The 22442-nt window shown below is 40.7% G+C and overlaps 1 protein-coding gene across 1 annotated transcript in view; it reads left to right on the forward strand.

Moving 5' to 3' along the window:
* OTC (ornithine carbamoyltransferase) overlaps positions 1 to 22442 on the forward strand; it is a 48304-nt gene that overhangs the window by 19390 nt on the left and 6472 nt on the right. Inside the window, exons 5-8 of the mRNA XM_036306158.1 lie at positions 8270 to 8423; positions 10027 to 10149; positions 17974 to 18027; positions 18108 to 18257. Coding sequence (XP_036162051.1) covers positions 8270 to 8423; positions 10027 to 10149; positions 17974 to 18027; positions 18108 to 18257 — 481 coding nt within the window. The remainder of the gene's footprint in view (positions 1 to 8269; positions 8424 to 10026; positions 10150 to 17973; positions 18028 to 18107; positions 18258 to 22442) is intronic.

The following is a 22442-nucleotide window of genomic DNA, read 5'->3' on the forward strand; positions in this document are numbered from 1 at the left end:
TGTGTCCTTGCTTTTCGTAGAAATTAAACTTTGTAAGATGCAAGTAGATTAGATAATGTTTAAACAACAGTGCTGGCCCTTTGAAATAAAGAGACTAGTGCCTACTTGTCAATAATTGATGGACTTGATTCTCCATCTGACTGTCTGGCTATTTTGAGGACCCTTACAAGTTGGTCCTGCCTCAGCCACTAAAGGGAGGGGAAATAAAATCAGATCAAGGAGTAAAAAAGTTAAATACACATTCAAAATATAATGTGTTACTTTTTTCTTTATTTTTTAAAAATATATTTTATTGAGTTTTTACAGAGAGGAAGGGAGAGGGATAGAGAGTTAGAAACATTGATGAGAGAGAAACATTGATCAGCTGCCTCCTGCACACCTCCTACTGGGGATCAAACCTGGGACCCTTCAGTCCATAGGCCAACGCTCTATCCACTGAGCCAAACCGGTTAGGGCTCTTTTTTCTTTCTTGATTAAAATAATAAAACCTGTTTATTCTTCCAAATATTGTGGGCAAATTCTTCGAAAGTCCAAGTTTTCAGAGACTAGCTAAGGGCCAACCTGGTAAGCAGACTGAAGAGAGCCATGTCAGGACTACTATGTTCTTTTTTCACAACAGGGATACGCTCTCTCCTTTGGATGTTTTTTTCTAACTTTCCTTTACCTAGATATACTTTAACTAGTAAGGGAATATATTCTACATCCATGAGAGGATAGTCTTAAGATTTGAATTGTGTGTCCTCAGTTCACTGTGGGTCCCTATAGAGCCAGACTCCCATCAGATAGAATAAATTGTTGCTCACTTCTCTCTTTTGAAAAGTATCTCTTAACAACTGTTCTCTACCCCCTAACATATCAGGAGACACAAAACATATACATATATATTCAGTTAAATTTGCTTCAGGTATTATGGTATTTTCAGATGTTGTCAATTCTCTGATGCTCTGCTGGGGTTGAGTTGGATATTCTTTTTTTCCCCGCCTTGCTTTAGATGTGACACCTTAGCATGACTCAGATCACTGATTTTTTAAAAGTTTTAAATCAGTTGGAATTTAGGAACATCAGAAAGATATTAACACTCCAGTTTCAAAGCTTTCTGTTTCTTCCATAATGATAGCTGTTCCTGTCTAATGCTCTGAGTCCACTATTGAAAGGTGCATAATAGCTTCACAATCATTTTCATTTTCATATAGTACTTCATAATGCAGCTTCAGGAACTATGTGTATGAAAAGCTTAATATAAAAAAAATAATGTAACATTGTTCTACTCTAATTACTTTCCTTATAAATGTAATTTACTCATGGTGATGATTGCTAAAGTGTGTTCTGTTGATGTAAAACTAGTAGAAAGGAAAATGAGCACAAACCACAATATTAGTTTCCTAGGGCTACAAATTATCACAAACTTGGTGACTTAAAACAACAGAAATTTAGCCTCTCACAGTTCTGGACTCTAGAAGTCTAAATTCAATGTGTCAGTAGGATCCTTCTTTGCTTTTTCCTAGCTTCTGGTTGCTCCCAGAAATCCTTGGCAATTCTGGGTTTATAGATGCAGCACTCCAAACTCTGCCTCTTTGTTTACTTGTATTTTCTCCTCTTATCACGACATCAGTTATTGGATTTAGGGCTCACACTATTCCAGTATGACCTCATCTTAACTAATTGTATTTGCAAAGATCCTACTTCCAAATAAGGTCACATTCTGAGTTTCCAGGTGGAATTTGGGAGGCACCATTTAAGCATTATAAAGCATATATGCACACACCGCTGCAGCAACACGAAAGGTTTCAAATCATTGTCATTCTGGTAACTCAAATAATAGAGATTATAGAGGAATTTGTGAATGAGTCATGGTCCTCAACAGAAAGTGAATCACTGTCACATTGAAAGGAATGCTTTAAAAAGCTATAATACTGGCCTAAGCTGCAGTCGGACATCCTTAGCGCTGCTGAGGAGGCAGGAGAGGCTCCCACCACCACCGCTGTACTGGCAGCCATCAGCCTGGCTTGTGGCTGAGCAGAGCTCCCCCATGTGGGACCGCACTGACCACCAGGGGGCAGCTCCTGCATTGAGCTTCTGCCCCCTGGTGGTCAGTGTGTGTCATAGAGACCAGTCATTCCCAGTCGTTCTGCTGTTACCCTTTTATTATATAAGATACAGACCTGGTGCACGAGTGGGGGCTGGCTGCTTTGCCCTGAAGGGTGTCCCGGATCAGGGTGGGGGTCCCACTGGGGTGCCTGGCCAGCCTGGGTGAGGGGCTGATGGCTGTTTGCAGGCTGGCCACGCCCCCTGGCAACCCAAGTTCCAAGCCTCTCCTTTCTTTCTTTCTTTCTTTCTTTCTTTCTTTCTTTCTTTCTTTCTTTCTTTCTTTCTTTCTTCTGGGATTTATTTATCTTCTATAATTGAAACTTTATAGCCTTGAGCGGAGCCCTGGGTGGGCCAGGGCAGGCAGGAAGCTTGGCTTCCTCCATCACCAGGGGCAACCCAAGCCTCCTGCTCACTCCAGCTCTGTGGCCGCTGCCATCTTAGTTGGGTTAATTTGCACACTCATTCCTGATTGGCTGGTGGGCGTGGTTGGTGGGTGTGGCTTGAGCATAGTGGAGGGATGGTTAATTTGCATGTTTCTCTTTTATTATATAGCATGGTTCTGGAATTTAAATTTCTATACACTGCTGGTTTTTCTGGAATTCTATAAGAGACTATTTTTATACATTTCCAGGGTTTATATATGTAATTTTACCCGACTGAAAGAAAAAATAATAATCTTTCTAGGCAAGGAATGCAACTTAAATGCGTTGCTGACCACATAAGTTTGATTGGGTTTTGGGAATTGGTTCCTAACTTCAAGATGAATTAAACTCAAGGTGCTGGCCTAAGGTGAAATATTTTTATCACATAGTTTTGACTTTTTATCATGGGCTCTATATTGATTTGCAATTGCTGCTTTAACAAATAACCAGAAAATTAGTGACTTAAAACAACATAAATATCTTACAAACTTCTGGCAGACAGAGGTCTAAAATGAACCTATAGGGTTATGTTCCTAGCTAGCCTCTTCTCTCATTTTTGACCTCTCTCTTTTTTTTTTAATTTTTATTTTTTTATTTATTGCTTAAAGTATTACAAAGGGTATTACATATGTGTCCATTTTATCCCCCCGCCCTAGACAGTCCCCTAGCCTCCCCTATCCCCCAATGTCTTATGTCCACTGGTTATGCTTATATGCATGCATACAAGTCCTTTAGTTGAGCTCTTACCCCCCTACCTCCTGCCCCCCAACCCTCCCCGGCCTTCCTGCTGCAGTTTGACAATCTGTTTGAGGCAGCTCTGCCTCTGTATCTATTATTGTTCAAAAGTTTATAATGGTCTCTATTATCCATGAATGAGTGAGATCATGTGGTATTTTTCCTTCATTGACTGGTTTATTTCACTTAGCATAATGCTCTCCAGTTCCATCCATGCTGCTGCAAATGGTAAGAGTTCCTTCCTTTTTAGAGCAGCATAGTATTCCATCGTGTAGATGTACCACAGTTTTCTAATCCATTCATCTACTGATGGGCACTTAGGCTGTTTCCAGATCTTAGCTATGGTGAATTGTGCTGCTATGAACATAGGGGCGCATATATCCTTTCTGATTGGTGTTTCTGGTTTCTTGGGATATATTCCTAGAAGAGGGATCACAGGATGACCTCTCTCTTTTAAGGACCTTGTAATTATATTGGGCCCACCCCAGGATAATCTATCTCAAGACCCTTAATTTAATCACATCTGCAAAATTTCTTTTGCCACGTAAGGTAATATATTCATAGGTTCTGGGGATTAGGACGTGTACATCTTTGGGGAGGTGATTTATTCTGTCTACCACAGGTCCTTATTCCTATTTTTCATATAAATTCTAAGTTTTCAAAAGAAATTAAAAAATGAGGTATTCTTTAACTTGTTTTTGTTTTAATCTGTGGCAGTACATGATACATTGTAATATTTTCATGATATATTAACCTGTACTAATTTAAATATTTAAGAATATATACCTTTTTCATTGGCATTGTGTTATACTGAGTTGGGTTATCAAGAGGTTTGATGCCCAAAGAGATAGGAAAGTGAGTTTGAAAATTTAGATTTCGTCTTCAGGACAGTTAACTAAGTTAGAATTTTGGAATGAATGGCTGTATTATCTTTGTAATTGTAAATTATATATGGCAACAGGTACTAGTTAACTGCTGGACTCCTCTTGTACTTCACTTTATATAAGACCATAAATGTTGGTGAGCCTATCCACCTATGGTAGTTTCTACTATTTCTAGGACTCTTTGAATTATAAGTTATGTTAATTCTTTGTGGTTTACACAGATTAAAAAGAGTATACATTTATAATTTATGAACAGAAATATATTTAACAAAACCCCCCAAAATATCTATGTTTATACTAGAGGCCTAGTACACGAAATTCATGCACCCCGTGAGGGGGTCCCTCAGCCCGGCCTGCACCCTCTCGCAGTCTGAGAGCCCTTGGGGGATGTCTGACTGATGGCTTAGGCCCACTCCTCGCTCAGTCCTGATTGGCCGGACCCCAACAGTAAGCTAACCTATCGGTTGGAGCGTCTTCCCCCTGGTGTTCAGTGCACGTCATAGTGAGTGGTTGAGCAGCCTTAGCATATCATTAACATATTATGCTTTGATTGGTTGAATGGACAACCAGACGACTGGATACTTAGCATATTAGGTGTTTATTATATAAGATAGTTATATATAAACACTTTCCTACATTAAAAAAATAAATTTAAATGTGCATGGTAATAGTCTTCCTTTTTTGATATTGGAATTATATTTTTGTAAATTTATTGTTACTCTTTCCTTATGAGCAACATGGCCTTTTACAGCCATACCTTGTTTCATTTAATGATCGCAACTTGATAATGGGATTCCGTTTAAGTTGATTCTTTTTACTTTTTAGAAATGCCCCTGCCATTTTAAAAATTTCTTTTGCTTCTGGCAGCATCAGTATACAGACTATACTGATTTTATCTTGCCCAAGGACTTGGAATTGAATATCTTCTAATGGTTTCTCGGTTGTTGGTTTTTCTTATAAAACAGTAGTAAGATCAAAATCTGGGCACTAGAGATGCTTACAAGTGTTGGGGTAAAAGATTATAGGTATTGTGGCTTCAATGGGATTTTTGTTGGTAGTGACTGAGATGAAAGGACAATACAGTACTTCTTTTACAAGTGTATAAGATCTCATTTTTTTTTCAGTAAAACACATGTTGTTATTTTTACTTTTCTTATAACATGTAATTTCAGTAACTGCTAAGAATTTCTTCCTATACATTGACCCATTGTTCCATTCAGCATTAGAATAGCTCCTTTCCTCCCTCCCCCTGTCTCTATCTATATTTCTAAGACAATGGTTCTCAGCTTTGTCTTTACGTTGGAATAACTTGGGGAGCTTTAAAAATATTGATGTGAATCCTTCACCATAACTTCTGATTTAACCCTCCAAAAGGCAGAATATGGCATCAGGATTTTTTTACACCTCTATTGATGATACCAATATACACCCAATATGAGGATCTCTGTTCTAGGAGGTTTTGGGCTATCTCATGTATATAGAGCATTGATTTCTCCAGTTGGTCCCCTAGCATCTCCTTTTTTCAGCTATCTACCTCCATCCACATTACTTTCCTATAATAAAGTTAAAAACCTGCATTCTATAGTATGAAGCATCAGTACCTGAACTGAGAAGGGAATATTTATTAAGAACTTGAAGAAAGAAGTAAAAATTTAAAATTCTTTTAACATATTATCCTATGTCTTAGGACAGTGGTTCTCTAACTTTGGAAGGTTATCTGAGTTACTTGGGAAACTTGGTAAGAGTAAAAAGACACAAACTCTACCCTATTTCAGGAGCTTAGTAGTTTGCAAACCATTGCCTTAGGGCGTCCAATAGGTCAGAGTGCTGATTATTCTAAGGAGGGGGCCTTATGGGAGTAGATTATTCATTTTTTAGGATTTGAGATGCCCTTTTTCCTTCAATTGAATTGGAAAACACTCCCTGCCAATGACACTATGTACAAAATCCTGTCTTTCTGGGCTGCCATCACTTGATTTTTGGTGTGTGTGTGTGTGGGGGGGTTGCTTAGATAATTCAGAGCACTGGTTCCCAAAACCTGACACTTCCACTGATGCCCTGTCATGGGAAGTTTTCATCAGAAGTGGTCAAATAAAAATAAAGACAAACTATTGAATTTTATAAAGCTAATTCAATTTCAAGGATCATTCGTTGAAATTAGGTCATTCAGACCTTTTTTTGGTTTCAAAATGTTCTTTTATTGAGTGAAGATACTAACATATATGTATTTATTTGCTTTTTCTTTATGACCATGCATTTTATATGGGTTATCTCAGGTAATACTAACAATAACCCAATGGGAGATATTATTATTATGGTTTTACAGATGAAGAAACTAAACCATAGTTAAATTTAAAAAAATGTCCAAAGCCAAACAGCTACTGTTACAGTTAGATTTAGAATCCAAGACTAACTGAATACCTTATAATAATGACTCTATGTTTGATATAAATGCTATCATGAGGATTTCTAAAAAGTTTTGTCATTAAGAAATTAAGAATCGTTTCTTAAAACTGAAATGATTAGAAGCCTCTGTTTTGAGGAATTCTCTTAAATAAAAAAACAATATTTTAACTCAATTCATCTGCAAATTTGAGGTCATGTGTTGTAATGGTAAGAACATGAACTTTTGAGTTGAACTGACTTTGATTTGAATCTGAACTTCCCCACCTTCATTGGTTGTGTGATTCAGGGCAAGTTAGTTCAGCTCTCTATGTCTCAGGTCCTTCAGCTATAAAATGATAATATCCATCTTTCAATGAATTGTTTGAATTTGTGGCCATGAGTTTATTTGTGTTGCTTTCTTGGTAGGGGTGTGTGTGTGTGTGTGTGTTGTATGATGTTGCAGAGATGCTGATAACTAACCAGAGTGCAGGGACAAGGGCTAAATGCTGGCTGTGTCAATTCAAGTTTACTGGATGTAATTAGGCATGCAAGAGATGTATTGGGGAAACACTTGTAAAAGATTAAGGGGAGAGGAAGCAGGATTAGCCAGGGAGAGCCTTTAGGGGGTGATGCAGGTCTGACCCCAGTGAAGGGAGAGAAGGAAGGAAAGAGTAGGATAGAAAGAACATCAGAGTGAAGCTCTGAGGAATTCTCAGCCAGGCTGATGAGGAGCCTCACTTTTCTGACTGCCTATCAGAAAAGTGTCCTGTCAGGCAGAATGGCCCACCTCTCATACCCCCACCATGCTCAGTCATTGGTGGGAACAGCCTGGGGAAAGTGGGGCCTTGGCAGGAATGCTGCAGTGCATTCTGAAGGTATAGCATCTAGGGCTGTTAGCTAATGCCACTCCTCCCAGAAGGCTCTCTCTTGTAAGGCAATCTGTGTGTGCACCTCCATGGCTACCACACTGGTACTTTTAATTTGATAGTGAAAATGTATAATTATCTGTGGGATGGTGCAAAAGAAAATTAGCTTCATTCCAGGTCATTAATATTTCTTTGTATATCTTCTTTTGGGTATTTTCTCTGTTAACTTTACCAACTGCTACTTATAATTACTAGAGGCCTGGCACATGAAATTCGTGCACAGGTAGGGGCCCTAGGCCTGGCCTGTGATCAGAGCCAACCTTCCCCAGCTACCGGCAGCTGGCCCCACCCCCCACTGCCAAAGCCAGTTGCCCTCTATGTGACAACCGGCAGGGTGATCAGAGCCCCACTAGCTCCCACCCACCTTGGCCTGGCGCTGCCAGCGTCCACTGCCACCCCCAGTTCCCCGTTCCCCATTGGGCAATCGGGGCCTGCAGGCTGGGGGCAGCTCCTGCATTGAGCATCTGCTCCCTGGTGGTCAGTGTGCATCCTAGCGACTGGTCATTCCACTGTCCAATCGACTTACATATTATGCTTTTATATATAAAGATAATTCATCACTATGACTGCAAGTCCAACAATTGATTTCTTATCTCTAAAAAATAGTAAAATTAGTGGTCACTATTTATGACATCAGTGGAACAACATTTGACTTCTGTAATGACTACGCATTTAATATTATCGTTTAAATCTGTTGTGATGATGGGTAGTTGTAACTTAGTAAAACTTCTAATTTATTAGCATTTCTTATTACTGTTTAAGATTCTGTATTAAAGAAAGAATTAGTAAGCATAATTAACTTAGATAATCTTTTCTTGGTTTGCTGCAGTGTCTTATCTAGCATGACAGATGCAGTGTTGGCTCGAGTGTATAAACAATCAGATCTGGACATCCTGGCTAAAGAAGCATCCATTCCCATCGTCAATGGGCTGTCAGATTTGTACCATCCTATCCAGATCCTGGCTGACTACCTCACGCTCCAGGTTGGCTTATTTCCTTGCCTTTTACAAGAGAGACTAGCTCTAAGTAGAACCATTTTTATCATAGTATTGGTGTTTTGTTTTCAAATATAATTTTGGTAATGAATTATAGCATGTCTGTATACTAGCTATTCAAGGAATAAGGCATTGTTAAAAACAATGTGCGTGTGTGTGTGTGTGTGTGTGTGTGTGTGTGTGTGTGTGTGTGAAACTTATTCCACATGGAAGGGGTGTGGAAAAGCATTTCTCTTATCCCCTGTTCTTTCAATCCTTTTGCTTTTTGGTCCCATATCTAACACAATGGATGAATCGTGAATGCTGGAACATACATAACAGAAAAGCTTAATGTAATCCTCCATACTTCAGACTGAGTTGCTTGGGAGTGAAAACTGATGGAGTGTGCTTTCAATATTCAAAATGGCCAATTATGAAATCACTTTCTGAGAAGAAGGCTACTTCCATCATTTTAATAAATGGATGAGACTGGAGTTAAGGACATGCAGAATACATAGAATTGAGGCTCAAATTTAGCCATGTACCCCCAATTTAGGAACTTGAATAACTTTAAAAGATTTATCTCGTTTGTTTTGCCACAGCCATTCTACATAGTTTTGGGAATGCTGAAAACCATGGTTTCTGTGTCTATGGACTATTCTGGGGAAAGAGGGAAAACTGGATAGGTCCATATTCCTCCTCATTTGAATATAAATGTGAAGTTAAACTAATAATGAAACTCATTGGTGATGTGGATAAGATTCATGCAGAAAGGATGATATAATGATGTTAGATACCAAGTGGCTATTTGTGAATGTGGCTTTACATATATGCCAGAAAATTGAATGCTTTGCCCTGGGGCTTTATCATTACTAGATTATAAATTCATCGAGGGACAGTGAAATGTCCTATTCATCATATTGTCCCCTGCATGACCTGGTGCAATACCTTCATGTAGGAGATCCTCAAAGTGAGAGCTGAATGAGTAAATAGCAGCTTATTAAGAGCATGGAATCTAAATCAGCTGACTGTTTAACTCTTACCGATCTCATTTCCTCCCACCCCACAAGGAAATTATTATCCTGATGTCTGTATTTATTATTTCAAGGCATGTGTTTATACTTTAGCTACACATGTCCATATGTGTAAATAGTTAAGATTAATAATGAGCATGTTTTCCAACTTTACAAACATGTAAACATACTCAACTATCATGTTACACTCTTCTAGATACATTGTATTTCCCCTTTCTTATACCAGCTAATGTAAGCTCCATAAGGCAGTGATTTTTTTTCTCCTTTATTCATTGTTATATTTATAGGGCCAAGGAAAGTAGACATGGATGATGCTTAATTTGTTGAATGAATGAATAAATGAATGCAACAAAGATTCAGATTTGAAAAGTTTGAAAATATGAGTATTTATATGAGTTCATATGATGTCTTGATTTAAGATATTAGGACATCTTACTATTTTTGGTGATTATACATTGATATTATTCCAACAAAGCATTAAAATTGGGGTGAAGATTTTTTTTATTTTAACCATAATAATTGTTTCATATAAGTTAATTTCTTCCCAGGTATAATCTCCTCCATTTCTTGCCTTTTAGGAACACTATGGCTCTCTGAAAGGCCTTACCCTTAGCTGGATTGGGGACGGGAACAACATCCTGCACTCCATAATGATGAGCGCAGCCAAATTCGGAATGCACATCCAGGCAGCTACTCCAAAGGTAGGGAAACTTTCTGCCTGGAAACTACCCCCCACCTTAAGTCATCCCCAGATGTAATTACCCAAGAAAAACAAACCTCTATTCCATTCAAGAGCACAGGTGAGGCCATAAAATTTAGGTCATGTTACTAGCCCGTCTGTTATAGCTATTTGGTTTCTTGGGTGCCCAATTTGCCAACTCTATAATAAGAGATAGCCTTGGCTAATGCCTTTCATACTTTGAGTCTATAAAAGCATGTCTGAATTATCTCCTCGAATGCCCTGAAACCAGCCATACTGATGACTGGTATCCTTGTGTATTGCTACCACAAAGGATGAAGAAAGCAATACAATTCAGACAGTGTAGAATTCACAAGGCATGGCTAGAATGCTATCATTTTTCTAATACTGTAGTTCCCCCTTATCTGTGGGAGATATGTTCCAAGATTCCCAGTGGATGCTTGGCACCACAGAAAGAACTGAATTCTTTAAACAGTTTTTTCCCCTATACATACATACATACATACATACATATCTATGATAAAGTTTAATTTATAAATTAGTCCCAGTCAGAGATTAAAAACAATAACTAATGATAGAATAGAACAATTATCACAGTATAATGTAATAAAAGTTATGTGAATGTGGTATCTTTCTCTCTCTCACTCAAAATATCTTATTGTACTGTCCTCCCCTTCTTTTTGTGATGATATGAGATGGTAAAATGCCTAAATGATGAGATGAAGTGATTTATTAAGGAAGTGCTCCTTAAAAAATCTGTAGGGGGACAGGGGGAGCAGAACAGAGAAAGGGAAGAATCTAAGCAAGAATGTTATTTACTGTGATCAACCATCCTGGTTTGCCCAGGAGTAGGGATTTCTGGGGACATGGAACTATCAGTGCTAAAAACTGGGAGAGTACCAGGCAAATGAGGATAATTTGCAAACCCTAGTGCCACGGCAGGCACTGCCTCACAGAAGGGAACTTCAGCTTGATCCCACAGGTGCTCTTGCTGGACCAGTTTGAGTCAACACACCCTGCTGCCTTAATCTGCAGTTGTTAACAAATTACCACAACTTGGGTGGCTTAAAAGAACAGAAATTTATTGTTTCCTTATTCATTCTAGAGACTAGAAGTCCAAAATCAAGGTGTTTGGTAGGGCCACACTCCCTTTGAAGCCTCTAGGAAAGGATCCTTCCTTTTCTCTTCCCACTTCTGGTGGCCCTAGGTCAGGGGTGGGCAAACTTTTTGACTGGAGGGCCACAATGGGTTCTTAAACTGGACCGGAGGGCTGGAACAAAAGCATGGATGGAGTGTTTGTGCGAACTAATATAAATTCAAAGTAAACATCATTACATAAAAGGGTACGGTCTTTTTTTTTTTTTTTTAGTTTTATTCATTTCAAATGGGCCGGATCCGGCCCGCGGGCCTAGTTTGCCCACAGCTGCCCTAGGTATTCCTTGCTTTTTTTTGTTTGTTTTGTTTTGGTTTACAAATGTCCCTCTTTATGAAGATAGAAGTCATATTAAATTTAAGCCCACCCTGATTCAGTATGACCTCATCTTAACTAGTAACACCTGAAAAGACCCTACTTCTGAATAAGGTCATATTCTCAGAATCTGGGTGGGAATGAATTTTTTGGAGGACACTATTCCACCTACTTGCCATAGAAGAAAAGCAGGCCTAGGCAATAGCATATATTGTAAGCCACCCTATTACAGTAAACTTTTGGGACTCAGAGAGATAACTCTCACAACAGATAATTCTTTTTTGTTCAGCATCACTCTCTCTACAAATCTAGTTTGTATTAATAACTATTACAGCATTTAGTTTTTACAGATAAAACATACAATAACAATAATTGTTTCTTGTTATAAGGTGTTTTTGGAAAGGATTTATTCTGTTGGAGAAATAGGATTGAAACATTCTATTGCATGTCCAAGATGTTTTCTTCTCATTAAAGGAAAAATTCCAATATTACAGAGCAATTTCAGTATTGTTCGTATGCAGAAACTCATTTAAATGATAAAGAGTACTAAAACTTGACTAATTCTTGGTGGGAATGAGTTTTAAAATGTCTTCTGCAAAGTCTGATAGTGTAGAAGTTGTTCCAGCAATTTATATGTAGACCTATTTCCTTTAAAGCTAGAGCTAGGATATTTATTGTAAATTTAAGAAGCATTAAAAAGTTTCTAAGCCATAATTAATCTATTTCCCATTCTTCAATAAAGAATAACTTACATGTTCAAGAAAACAATTTTGTCCTTGATTGTAAAATTTCTCCATAAACTATTGATGGTAATGATTTTAACATTGTTCTAAGTGAATATTTAGACCACACTGAGTTTGTTAATCACCTTCTTCGTCTGGTTTTAAGATTGTGTAAAAGCCAATGAGTTATTTACTCTTGAAAGCTGAGTTATGAATAAAAATTCCACTTTGTATTCTCAGTCATGGTCCAGTGCATGCAAGGTTGGGTGATTTTCTAATTTCCAAACCTCTCTGTTGGTTCTCTAAGTATTTATTGATTCCTTCTCTAAGAATGATTATACTTAAGGAGTATAGAAACCTGCTCTTCAAAGGGAAGGATACATTTTTAGGACAGGAGGCACATGAAGTAATAGCCAAGTCTCTATCTATGTTTACCAGTATGATTGATCACAACATTAGTTACTAATTAGCAAATCTTTATAATTTGCTAAAAATCCTTCCCCAAATTCCAATAAACAAAGCTCAAAAATTTATGGCTATTTGAAGGGTAGTAAAGCTGCTAAAATTTTGTATCCATCACCATCATTATCTGAATAGTTTCTTTTTTTTTCATAGACTCTACAATTTTATTTATTTTTTATTTATTTATTTATTTTATTTTATTTTTAAATTAAATCTTTATTGTTCAGATTACTACAGTTGTTCCTCTTTCCCTCCCCATAGCGCCCCACCACTCAGTTCCCACCTCACCCTCTTCCCTTACCCCCCCCACTGTCCTCATCCATAGGTGTAAGATTTTTGTTCAGTCTCTTCCTGCACCCCCCACACCCCTGTCCCCCCGAGAATTGTCAGTCCACTCCCTTTCTATGCTCTTGATTCTATTATATTCCCCAGTTTACTCTGTTCATCAGATTATTTATTCACTTGCTTTTTAGATTCACTTGTTGATAGATATGTATTTGTTCATAATTTTTATCTTTACCTTTTTCTTCTTCTTCCTCTTCGTAAAGAATACCCTTCAACATTTCATATAATACTGGTTTGGTGGTGAGAACGCCTTTAACTTTTTCTTATCTGTGAAGCTCTTTATCTGACCTTCAATTCTGAATGATAGCTTTGCTGGATAAAGTAATCTTGGTTGTAGGTTCTTGGTATTCATCACTTTGAATATTTCTTGCCACTCCTTTCTGGCCTGCATAGTTTCTGTTGAGAAATCAGCTGACAGTCGTATGGGTACTCCCTTGTAGGTAACTAACTGTTTTTGTCTTGCTGCTTTTAAGATTCTCTCTTTGTCTTTTGCTCTTGGCATTTTAATTATGATGTGTCTTGGTGTGGTCCTCTTTGGATTCCTTGTTTGGAGATCTCTGCACTTCCTGGACTTGTAAGTCTATTTCTTTCACCAGGTAGGGGGAGTTTTCTGTCATTATTTCTTCAAATAGGTTTTCAATAACTTGCTCTCTCTCTTCTTCTGGCACCCCCATAATTTGATGTTGGTTCGCTTGAAGTTGTCCCAGAGGCTCCTTACACTATCTTCATATTTTTGGATTCTTTTTTCTTTTCCAGTTGGGTGTCTTTTGCTTCTTTGTATTTCAAATCTTTGACTTGATTCTTGGGATCCTCTAGTCTGCTGTTGGATCTCTGTATAATAGTCTTTGTTTTAGTCAGTGTATGCTTAATTTCTAGTTGGTACTTTTTCGTATCCTTGAGTGTCTCACTAGATTTCTTGAGGGTCTCACTAAATTTATTGGCAGTCTCACTAGATTTCTTGAGGCTCTCACTAAATTTATCTGCGGTTTCTAGAAAATTCTTGAAAAACCTTATAACCGTGGTTTTGAACTCTATATCCAGTAGTTTGCTTTCCTCCATTTCTGTCATTTGTGACATGTTTCTTTGTTTCTGCATTTTTTATGCTTCCCTGTGTTGATAGAGCGGCTTTGTGTGCTAGGTGTCCTATAGGGCCCAGTGGCTCAGCCTCCCCAATTACCTGAGGTGGACACTCTTGGTGCACCCCCTTGTGGGCTTTGTGCACAGTCTTATTGTAGTTAAACCTTGATTGTTGTCAGTATCACTGGGAGGAATTGACCTCCAGGCCAATGGGCTGTGAGAATCAGCTGTGTCTATGGTGGGAGAACTTCTGTTCTGGAGACACCCTTATGGGGCAAGACTTGCTTCAGTGGGGCTTTGGTGCTCACTGAGTCTTCCCCCTGAGTGTGTCCCTTATGGATCTGAGGAGTTGTAATCTGGATTGTCCCACTCTGACCACTGGGTACACTGGCTCTTGGATCTCTAAGGAGGTGCTAATTTAGCCTCTGCCTGAGGCTACCCAGCAGGAGCTATGGAGAGATCTGTAGATTCCTTTTCTTTGTTTGGGGTTTGGAGGTGCCCAGATGAGGCCCAGCTGTGAAGCAATGCAAACTGCTGTGGGGCCTTGGGCCTTCTTTAGGATGTTCTGGGTCTCTCTGACCCAGCTGCAGTTTGTTAGGTAATTTTAGATTGGAAAGGGACAGGCCATTCATATGCAAAAGCCTCTGTGCACAGCTTGGGTGGGGCGGGGTCTCAGGGAATCAGCAGGGTGGAGAAAACTGATATGGGTGATCCTTAGCCCTGCCCTAAGAGGCCCTGGGTCTCAGTGTCCCGTGGTAATCGCTGCAAGCACCTTTGAGAGAAAGCTGCCCTCAAGTTCCAACAGATGCCAGACAGTCCACTTTCTCCCCGTATGAGTCTGGGTCCCCAGAGACTCACCCAGAACTGGAGTCAGGGCCATTAGGAGCTTGAGACTCCCTCCCAATTGAAAAAGACAACTGCGTCCTCAGTTTCCAGCCCTTTCCGCGTGTGCCTCTGTACCTCTGCACTTTACTTCCGTACCTCCTCTGAGTCTCAGTGTGCTTTTCTCTTTCCTTCTAGTTGTAGAATTTCCACTCAGCCAGCCTTCCTGTGGTTCTGGATGATGTGCGTTTTGTCTTTTAGTTGTATTTTTGAAGTGGTTGTGCAAGGCAGCAATTCAGGTGTTTACCTATGCCGCCATCTTGGTTTCTCTTTGAATAGTTTCTTTCTTCAAGAATTTTTATAATGAAAGAAAGAATTATGGTAGACAATCACATGCAAAACAAAACAATTTAAAATGAATAAACTTGAACATACCTGTCATGGTTTGAGGTTCCTGGGAAGCAGACTTTGAGACACAGTTTATTGTGCAGGATATTTATTAGGGCATGCCCTTGAGATCAATACCTGTGGGAGGGAGGAAAAGGAAGCAGGAGTGAGCACAGGGAGAAACCAAGCTCTGATGCAGGGCCAACAATTGCCTCCACTGACCTTATGGAGAGTCCTAGATCTGAGATGGCCATTTAGAGCTGTCCTGAGTTGGGAGGAGGGAGTGAGGTTTTCATACCCTCCTGTCAACCAGTCATGGAATGTCACTCGCCTTGGAAAGGTATGTGACCTTGGGTGCATCTCTGCAACTGAGGCAGTGCCCAAAGAGGGCTGACAGCTGAAAGTCATGTTTCAATAGCATGCCTAGCAGCCGGGGAGTAAGTCCTTTATTCACAATGGGGAATCTGGATGCCACCTCACAGTTTCCACCACAATGTCATACTGAGAATTTATAAAAACCAAGTCATAATCAATGCTAAGAATTCAGGAAAACAATAAGCATTAAGGAAGGTGAGAATAATTATGATTTTTGGACTGACAAGACTTCCACATGGAGGCTGTAGAGATGAAGGTGGACGAGAATTTGGACAAAGGAGGAGCTGATATGTTCCTTTGAAGATGCCCAGGAGGAGACAAAGGGTAAAAGTCTGTGATGGCAGAAAAGGGCAAGATATGTGCAGGGTTGGCAATAAGACTGGATTTCCTGCAGTAAGATATTGAGAAGACTTAAAACAGACAGAAGCAGGGGATGCTAGTGGGGAGCCTTGATACTCTTAATCAGCTTTGACTTAAGAAACAAAGTAAACATTGGAGGCTTCAGAGAAAAAAAAATCTTGCTTTAATGTACAGAGCAGATTGGAAGGAGAGAATTAGAGGTAGAGGGGCTACCTATGGGTTCTGGAAAAGCATGAGGGTCTTTAGCTGCTCTAATAATGCCTTCTAATCTAGAGTTGAGACTAGGGTGTGCAATCTAGGCACCTTATAATGCAAAATTTGTTCTTTCACGACTCTGACTGTGAGCACTTCCTTATATTTTATGTTCTAGGCACCTTGCTTGCCTCCCTCAAGTCCTGACCCTACTATGAGCAAACCATCCCAAACAAATATATTTTAGTGAAAACAGTTTGCTTGCTGTGTAAGTGCCATTGCAGAGCAAGTGCCTGACACTCACAACACTTGTTGGTCAGTGCAAAAGAATAAGGTGTGCATGTAAGGTGTTAGTATTTATCTGGGGTGATCAGGGAAGGTTTTTATGAGGAAGCTAGAGGCCTGGTGCATGGAATTCATGCATGGAGGCGGGGTGTCCCTCAGCCCAGCCTGCACCCTCTCCAATCTGGGACCCCTTGGGGGGATGTCTGACTGCCGGTTTAACCGGTAGTTGGACATTCCTCTCACAATCCGGGACTGTTGGCTCCTATCCGCTCGCCTGCCTGCCAGCCTATTTGCCCCAAACCGCTCCCATGCTGGCCGGATTGATGCCTAACTTCTCTCCTGCCAGCCCGATCGCCCCCAACTGCCCTCCCCTGCTGGCCCGATTGCCCACAACTGCCCTCCTCTGCCAGCCTGATCACCCCCAACTGCTCTCCCCTGCCGTGACCTGCCTCCTACGCCAGGACCTGCCTCCTCCGCATGAGGCAGTGGAGACCCCAGGAACCCGCCTCCTCCATGCCGCATGGAACCACGGGACTCCCAGGCCTTACTGCATGGAGTGGCCGCTGGGCCCTGCCTCCACAGTGCACATGGCCATCTTGTGGCAGCCATCTTGTGATGGCCATCTTGTGACAACGTCACGTGCAAGGGCGCAAGGACCACCTAGGCTATTATTAGTATAGATATTTGAGGAAATATGTGAAACTGTTATTCCACATGGAGGGGGTGTGGGAAAGCATTTCAGACAAAAGAGCATTTTAAAAAACCCCAAACAACTCATGCCCTAGCCAGTTTGGCTCAGTGGATAGAGCATTGGCCTGCGGACTGAAAGTCCCAGGTTTGAGTCCAGTCAGGGCACATGCTTGGGCTGCGGGCTTGGTCATCATTGATGTTTCTCTTTCTCCCTCTCCCTTTCTCTCTGAAATCAATAAAAATATATTTTAAAAAAAACCAACTCATGGAAATACTCTGAGACAAAAAATGCATAAGGTTGTGGAATTATGTATATGATCTTCTTAAGCTACTAGAGGAACAAGAAGGAGTGCTAGCAAGAGCTAAAAAGAACCCCAACCCCACTCAGTCTTTATGACTAAAGAGGTCAAGACAATAAAAGAAAATTGGGAGAACTGGTTATCTTTTTAAATTTTCAAAAGCACTATTACGATTTGATCAAGATGTAAATATTACATACTACTAAACATGATTGTGCTACAACTGAAAGCAAAAAGAAGTGAAGGAGATTGGGAATGTTGTTGAAAGGAATATAATGCATATGGAAGAAAGTATATATAATAGAATTACCTAAATAACAGTTAAATTCTTCCCCCTGCAGGGTTATGAACCAGATCCCAGTATAATCAAGTTGGCAGAGCAGTATGCCAAGGAGGTATGTTCCTTATAAATAAAGTTATTATTGCTTTTCTTTGTCCCATGAAGTTGTTTAATTGGCATGCTTGTGTATTCTAGAACAGTACCAAGCTGTCGCTGACGAATGATCCATTGGAAGCGGCTCGTGGAGGAAATGTATTAATTACAGATACTTGGATAAGTATGGGACAAGAAGAGGAGAAGAAAAAGCGGCTCCAGGCTTTCAAAGGTTACCAGGTTACAATGAAGGTACAAGTTGATGCCCCTCTGAAGGTTCATTAATTCCATTCATAAAGGCCAGAACCATCTAATCACTCATTCACATTGGGGAGAGCAGACTGTCTTTTCATTCCCTATGAAGGATTCACTGACTGTATCCCCTAGAGCAGTGGTTCTCAACCTTCTATCCCTTTAAATACAGTTCCTCATGTTGTGATCCAACCATAAAATTATTTTCGTTGCTACTTCATCACTGTAATGTTGCTACTGTTATGAACCGTCATGTAAATATCTGATATGCAGGATGGTCTTAGGCGACCCCTGTGAAAGGGTCGTTCGACTGCCAAAGGGGTCGCGACCCACAGGTTGAGAACCGCTGCCCTAGAGATTTCTCTTCTCCCAAAGATTAGCTATGTTCTTTAGAAAGACACTTTTATCCTGATTGAAGGAATTTGAAAGTCAGGCAGAAGAAAGAAGCTAAATTTTCCCTCTCACAGCAATGGAGGCATCAGAATGCTTTACACTTTATGGGTTTAGAGACATAAGGTTACTTCTGTTGCATACAGTTTCTTCTGATTTCTTCTCTAAGAAGAGCCCCATAATTTTGTTCTTCAGGCTAGTCCTTAACTCTGTTTTCTAAGGACTCAAGTCCAGTTGAGTTTTGCTAACTGCCTGCAGGGCATTCTCAGGGGAATCCCTTCAGATATTCATGAAAGGCATCACATGAGAAGGTGTCAATACACAGCTGGCAGGACCCTACTCCAATAGGGTTGCTGAATCAGTAGGTCAGGGGTGGGACCCAATAAATTGCATTTCTACCAGGTTCCCAGATGATGCAGTGCTGTTGCTCTAGGGCAGCCGTGGACAAACTACGGCCCGCGGGCCGGATCCGGCCCGTTTGAAATGAATAAAACTAAAAAAAAAAAAGACCGTACCCTATTATGTAATGATGTTTACTTTTAATTTATATTAGTTCACACAAACACTCCATCCATGCTTTTGTTCTGGCCCTCCGGTCCAGTTTAAGAACCCATTGTGGCCCTCCAGTCAAAAAGTTTGCCCACCCCTGCGCTAGGGTCACACTTTGAGAACAACTGTTCTGGAGGAAACCCCTAAAAGTCAGGGGACACTGGGATTTTGTCAACAGAGCAACTAATCTGTTTTAGTGCAGAAAAAGATTAAGCCATTTTAATAGATATTTTATTGATAAAGTAATATATAAACATAAGCTCCCTATTCATATATGTCACTAGAATGAAGTTTGAAAAATAAAAAAGTGAAAATTTCTTTTCCCCATCTCCTTAACAGTAACTATTCCCACAGGTAACCAGTGTTTATCAATTTGACAAGAGGCCCAGTGCATGAAATTCGGGCACTGGGGTGGGGGGTGTCCCTCAGCCCAGCCTGCACCCTTTTCAATCTGGGACCCCTCAGGCATCAGGCCAGCAGGGGAGGGCAGTTAGGGGTGAGATCAGGCCGGCAGGGAAGGGCAGTTGGGGGTGAGATCAGGCTGGCAGGGGAGGGCAGTTGGGGGCAATCAAGCCAGCAGAGGAGCAGTTAAGTGTCAATCAGGCTGGCAGGGGAGCGGTTAGGGGGTGATCAGGCTGGCAGGCAGGCGAGCGGTTAGGAGCCAGCAGTCCTGGATTATGAGAGAGATGTGGGATTGGGCCTAAACTGGCAGTTGGACATCCCCCAAGGGTCCCAGATTGGATAGGGTGCAGGCTGGGCTGAGGGACACCCCCCACCCCAGTGCCCGAATTTCATGCACTGGGCCTCTTGTCAAATTGATAAACACTGGTTACCTGTGGGAATAGTTACTGTTAAGGAGATGGGGAAAAGAAATTTTCACTTTTTTATTTTTCAAACTTCATTCTAGTGACATATATGAATAGGGAGCTTATGTTTATATATTACTTTATCAATACAATATCTATTAAAATGGCTTAATCCTTTTCTGCACTAAAACAGATTAGTTGCTCTGTTGACAAAATCCCAATGTCCCCTGACTTTTAGGGGTTTCCTCCAGAACAGTTGTTCTCAAAGTGTGACACTGCCCTCCCCTGCTGGCCATCTTGTGACAACATGGGGACAGCCATCTTGTGATGACGTGGGGGTGTCCATCTTGTGTTGATGTGGGGGCGGCCATCTTGTGGCAGCCATCTTGTGATAATATGGGGTGGCCATCTTGTGATGACATGAGGGCGTGAGGGTCAATTTGCATATTACCTCTTATTATATAGGACTAAGGGCCCAGTGCATGAATTCATGCATCTTGAAAGGAACTGTGGGCCATGAGGCTGTGGTGCATACAGGGGCGGGTCTCGGCCCATCCTCCAAGCCCCCACCTGGCCCCTCCCACTGTGGCCCCCAGCCCCCTTTCTGCTGGTAGCCCTGCTCCTGCCACCCGGCGGCTCCCATGCGCTGATGGCACCGGCCCCGCTTGCACTCGCTGATGGCACGGAATGATTGGGGCCAGTGCTAGCAGCGGGTGTGAGTGGCGGCTGCTGCCCCAATCGCCCCTCAGGAACATGGGGTAGTGGAGAAGCCCTGAGAGGTGATCAGGGCCGGCAGCTGCAGCTCACACCCACTGATGGTGCTGAGTGATCAGGGCTGGTGCTGAGCGCCAGCAGTGGGTATGAGTGGCAGCTCCAGCACTGACTGCGGGTGTGAGCGGTGGCTCCAGCGCTGGCAGCAGGTGTGAGCATGGCTGCCACCAGCAGCAGGTGCAAGCACCAGGCGGGACTGTGGTGTGTGGGAGCAAAGAATTTTCAGTAGCCACTAGAGGCTTGCCCCAATGACAGCAACCAGCACCTTGCCTTGGTCTGGTGCCCCCACTCACCTGCCCCACCATCCTACCACAGCTGCTGCCTGCCATGTTCTGCACTCTGCTGCCTGCTGCCGATGCCTGCCATGTTCTGCATGTGCCCCCTGGTGGTCAGTGCACATCATAGCGTCCAGTTGTTCAGTTGTTCTGCCGTTAGGTCTATTTGCATATTAGGTTTTTATTTTTTGTCTGTCTTGTTTTTTTAAAAATATTTTTATTGATTAAGGTATTACAAATGTGTCTTTATCCCCCCATTGTCCCCTCATCCCCCCAGTCTTGCCCTCACCCTCACCCTCACCCCCTGGTGTCTGTGTCCATTGGTTAGGCTTATATGAATGCATACAAGCCCTTTGTTTGATCTCTCCCCCTTACCCCCACCCTCCCCTGCCTTCCCTCTGAGGTTTGATGGTCTGATTGATGCTTCTCTGTCTCTGGATCTGTTTTTGTTCATTGGTTTATGTTGTTCATTATAGTCCACAAATGAGTGAGATCATGTGATATTTATCTTCCTCTGATTGACTTATTTCACTTAGCATAATGCTCTCCAGCTCCATCCATTCTGCTGTAAATGGTAGGAATTCAGTCTACTTGCATATTAGGGTTTTATATAGATAGTAGATGCCTATATACACAACTATTGGTTTATCATAAATGGTATATTATACATATTATTCTGACTTACTTTTTTCACTTAACAAATCTTAGTGGTTTTTTTTTACCCATTCATTTAGATATTTTCATTCTTTTTAATGGCTGTATAGAATTCCAAAGTATGAGTGGACTGTAATTCACTTAAAATATTTCCTGTTAATAAATTAGACTATTTTCAATTATCCCAATTACAAACAATACTGCAATTAACATCTTTATACCTATTTCTTTATGAAAATATTACTGGAGAATAGATCCTTAGATGAAAAATTTTGGGGTGAAATAGCACATGCTTTTTAAAACATGGGAATTGCTGCTAAATTGCCTATCTGAAAGGATTTACAACTTATAGTCTCTCCACACTTTCTCCATCTTTAGTTATTTACATTTTTAACTTTAAAAATTGGTATTTCATGCTTTTCAAAATTTGTATTTTCCTGATTACTGATGAAATTGAATATCTTTTGTGTGTTTATTGGTTATTTGTGTCTTTTTCTATAAACTGCTACCATATCCTTTGCCCATTTTCTATTTTTTGCTTTTTATTATTGGTTATAGGAGTTATTTATATATTATGGCCAATCCCTTGTCATATAAGTGGAAAATGTTTTTATGGAGAATTTTTCTTTTCTTTTTCTTTAAATTTAATTTATCGGGGTGACATTGGTTAACAAAATTATATAGATTTCAGGTGTACAATTCTACACCACCTGTATATTGCATTGTGTGTTCAGCACTCC

This window comes from Myotis myotis, unplaced genomic scaffold (genome assembly GCF_014108235.1).
Source record: "Myotis myotis isolate mMyoMyo1 unplaced genomic scaffold, mMyoMyo1.p scaffold_m19_p_4, whole genome shotgun sequence".
NCBI lineage: Eukaryota > Metazoa > Chordata > Mammalia > Chiroptera > Vespertilionidae > Myotis > Myotis myotis.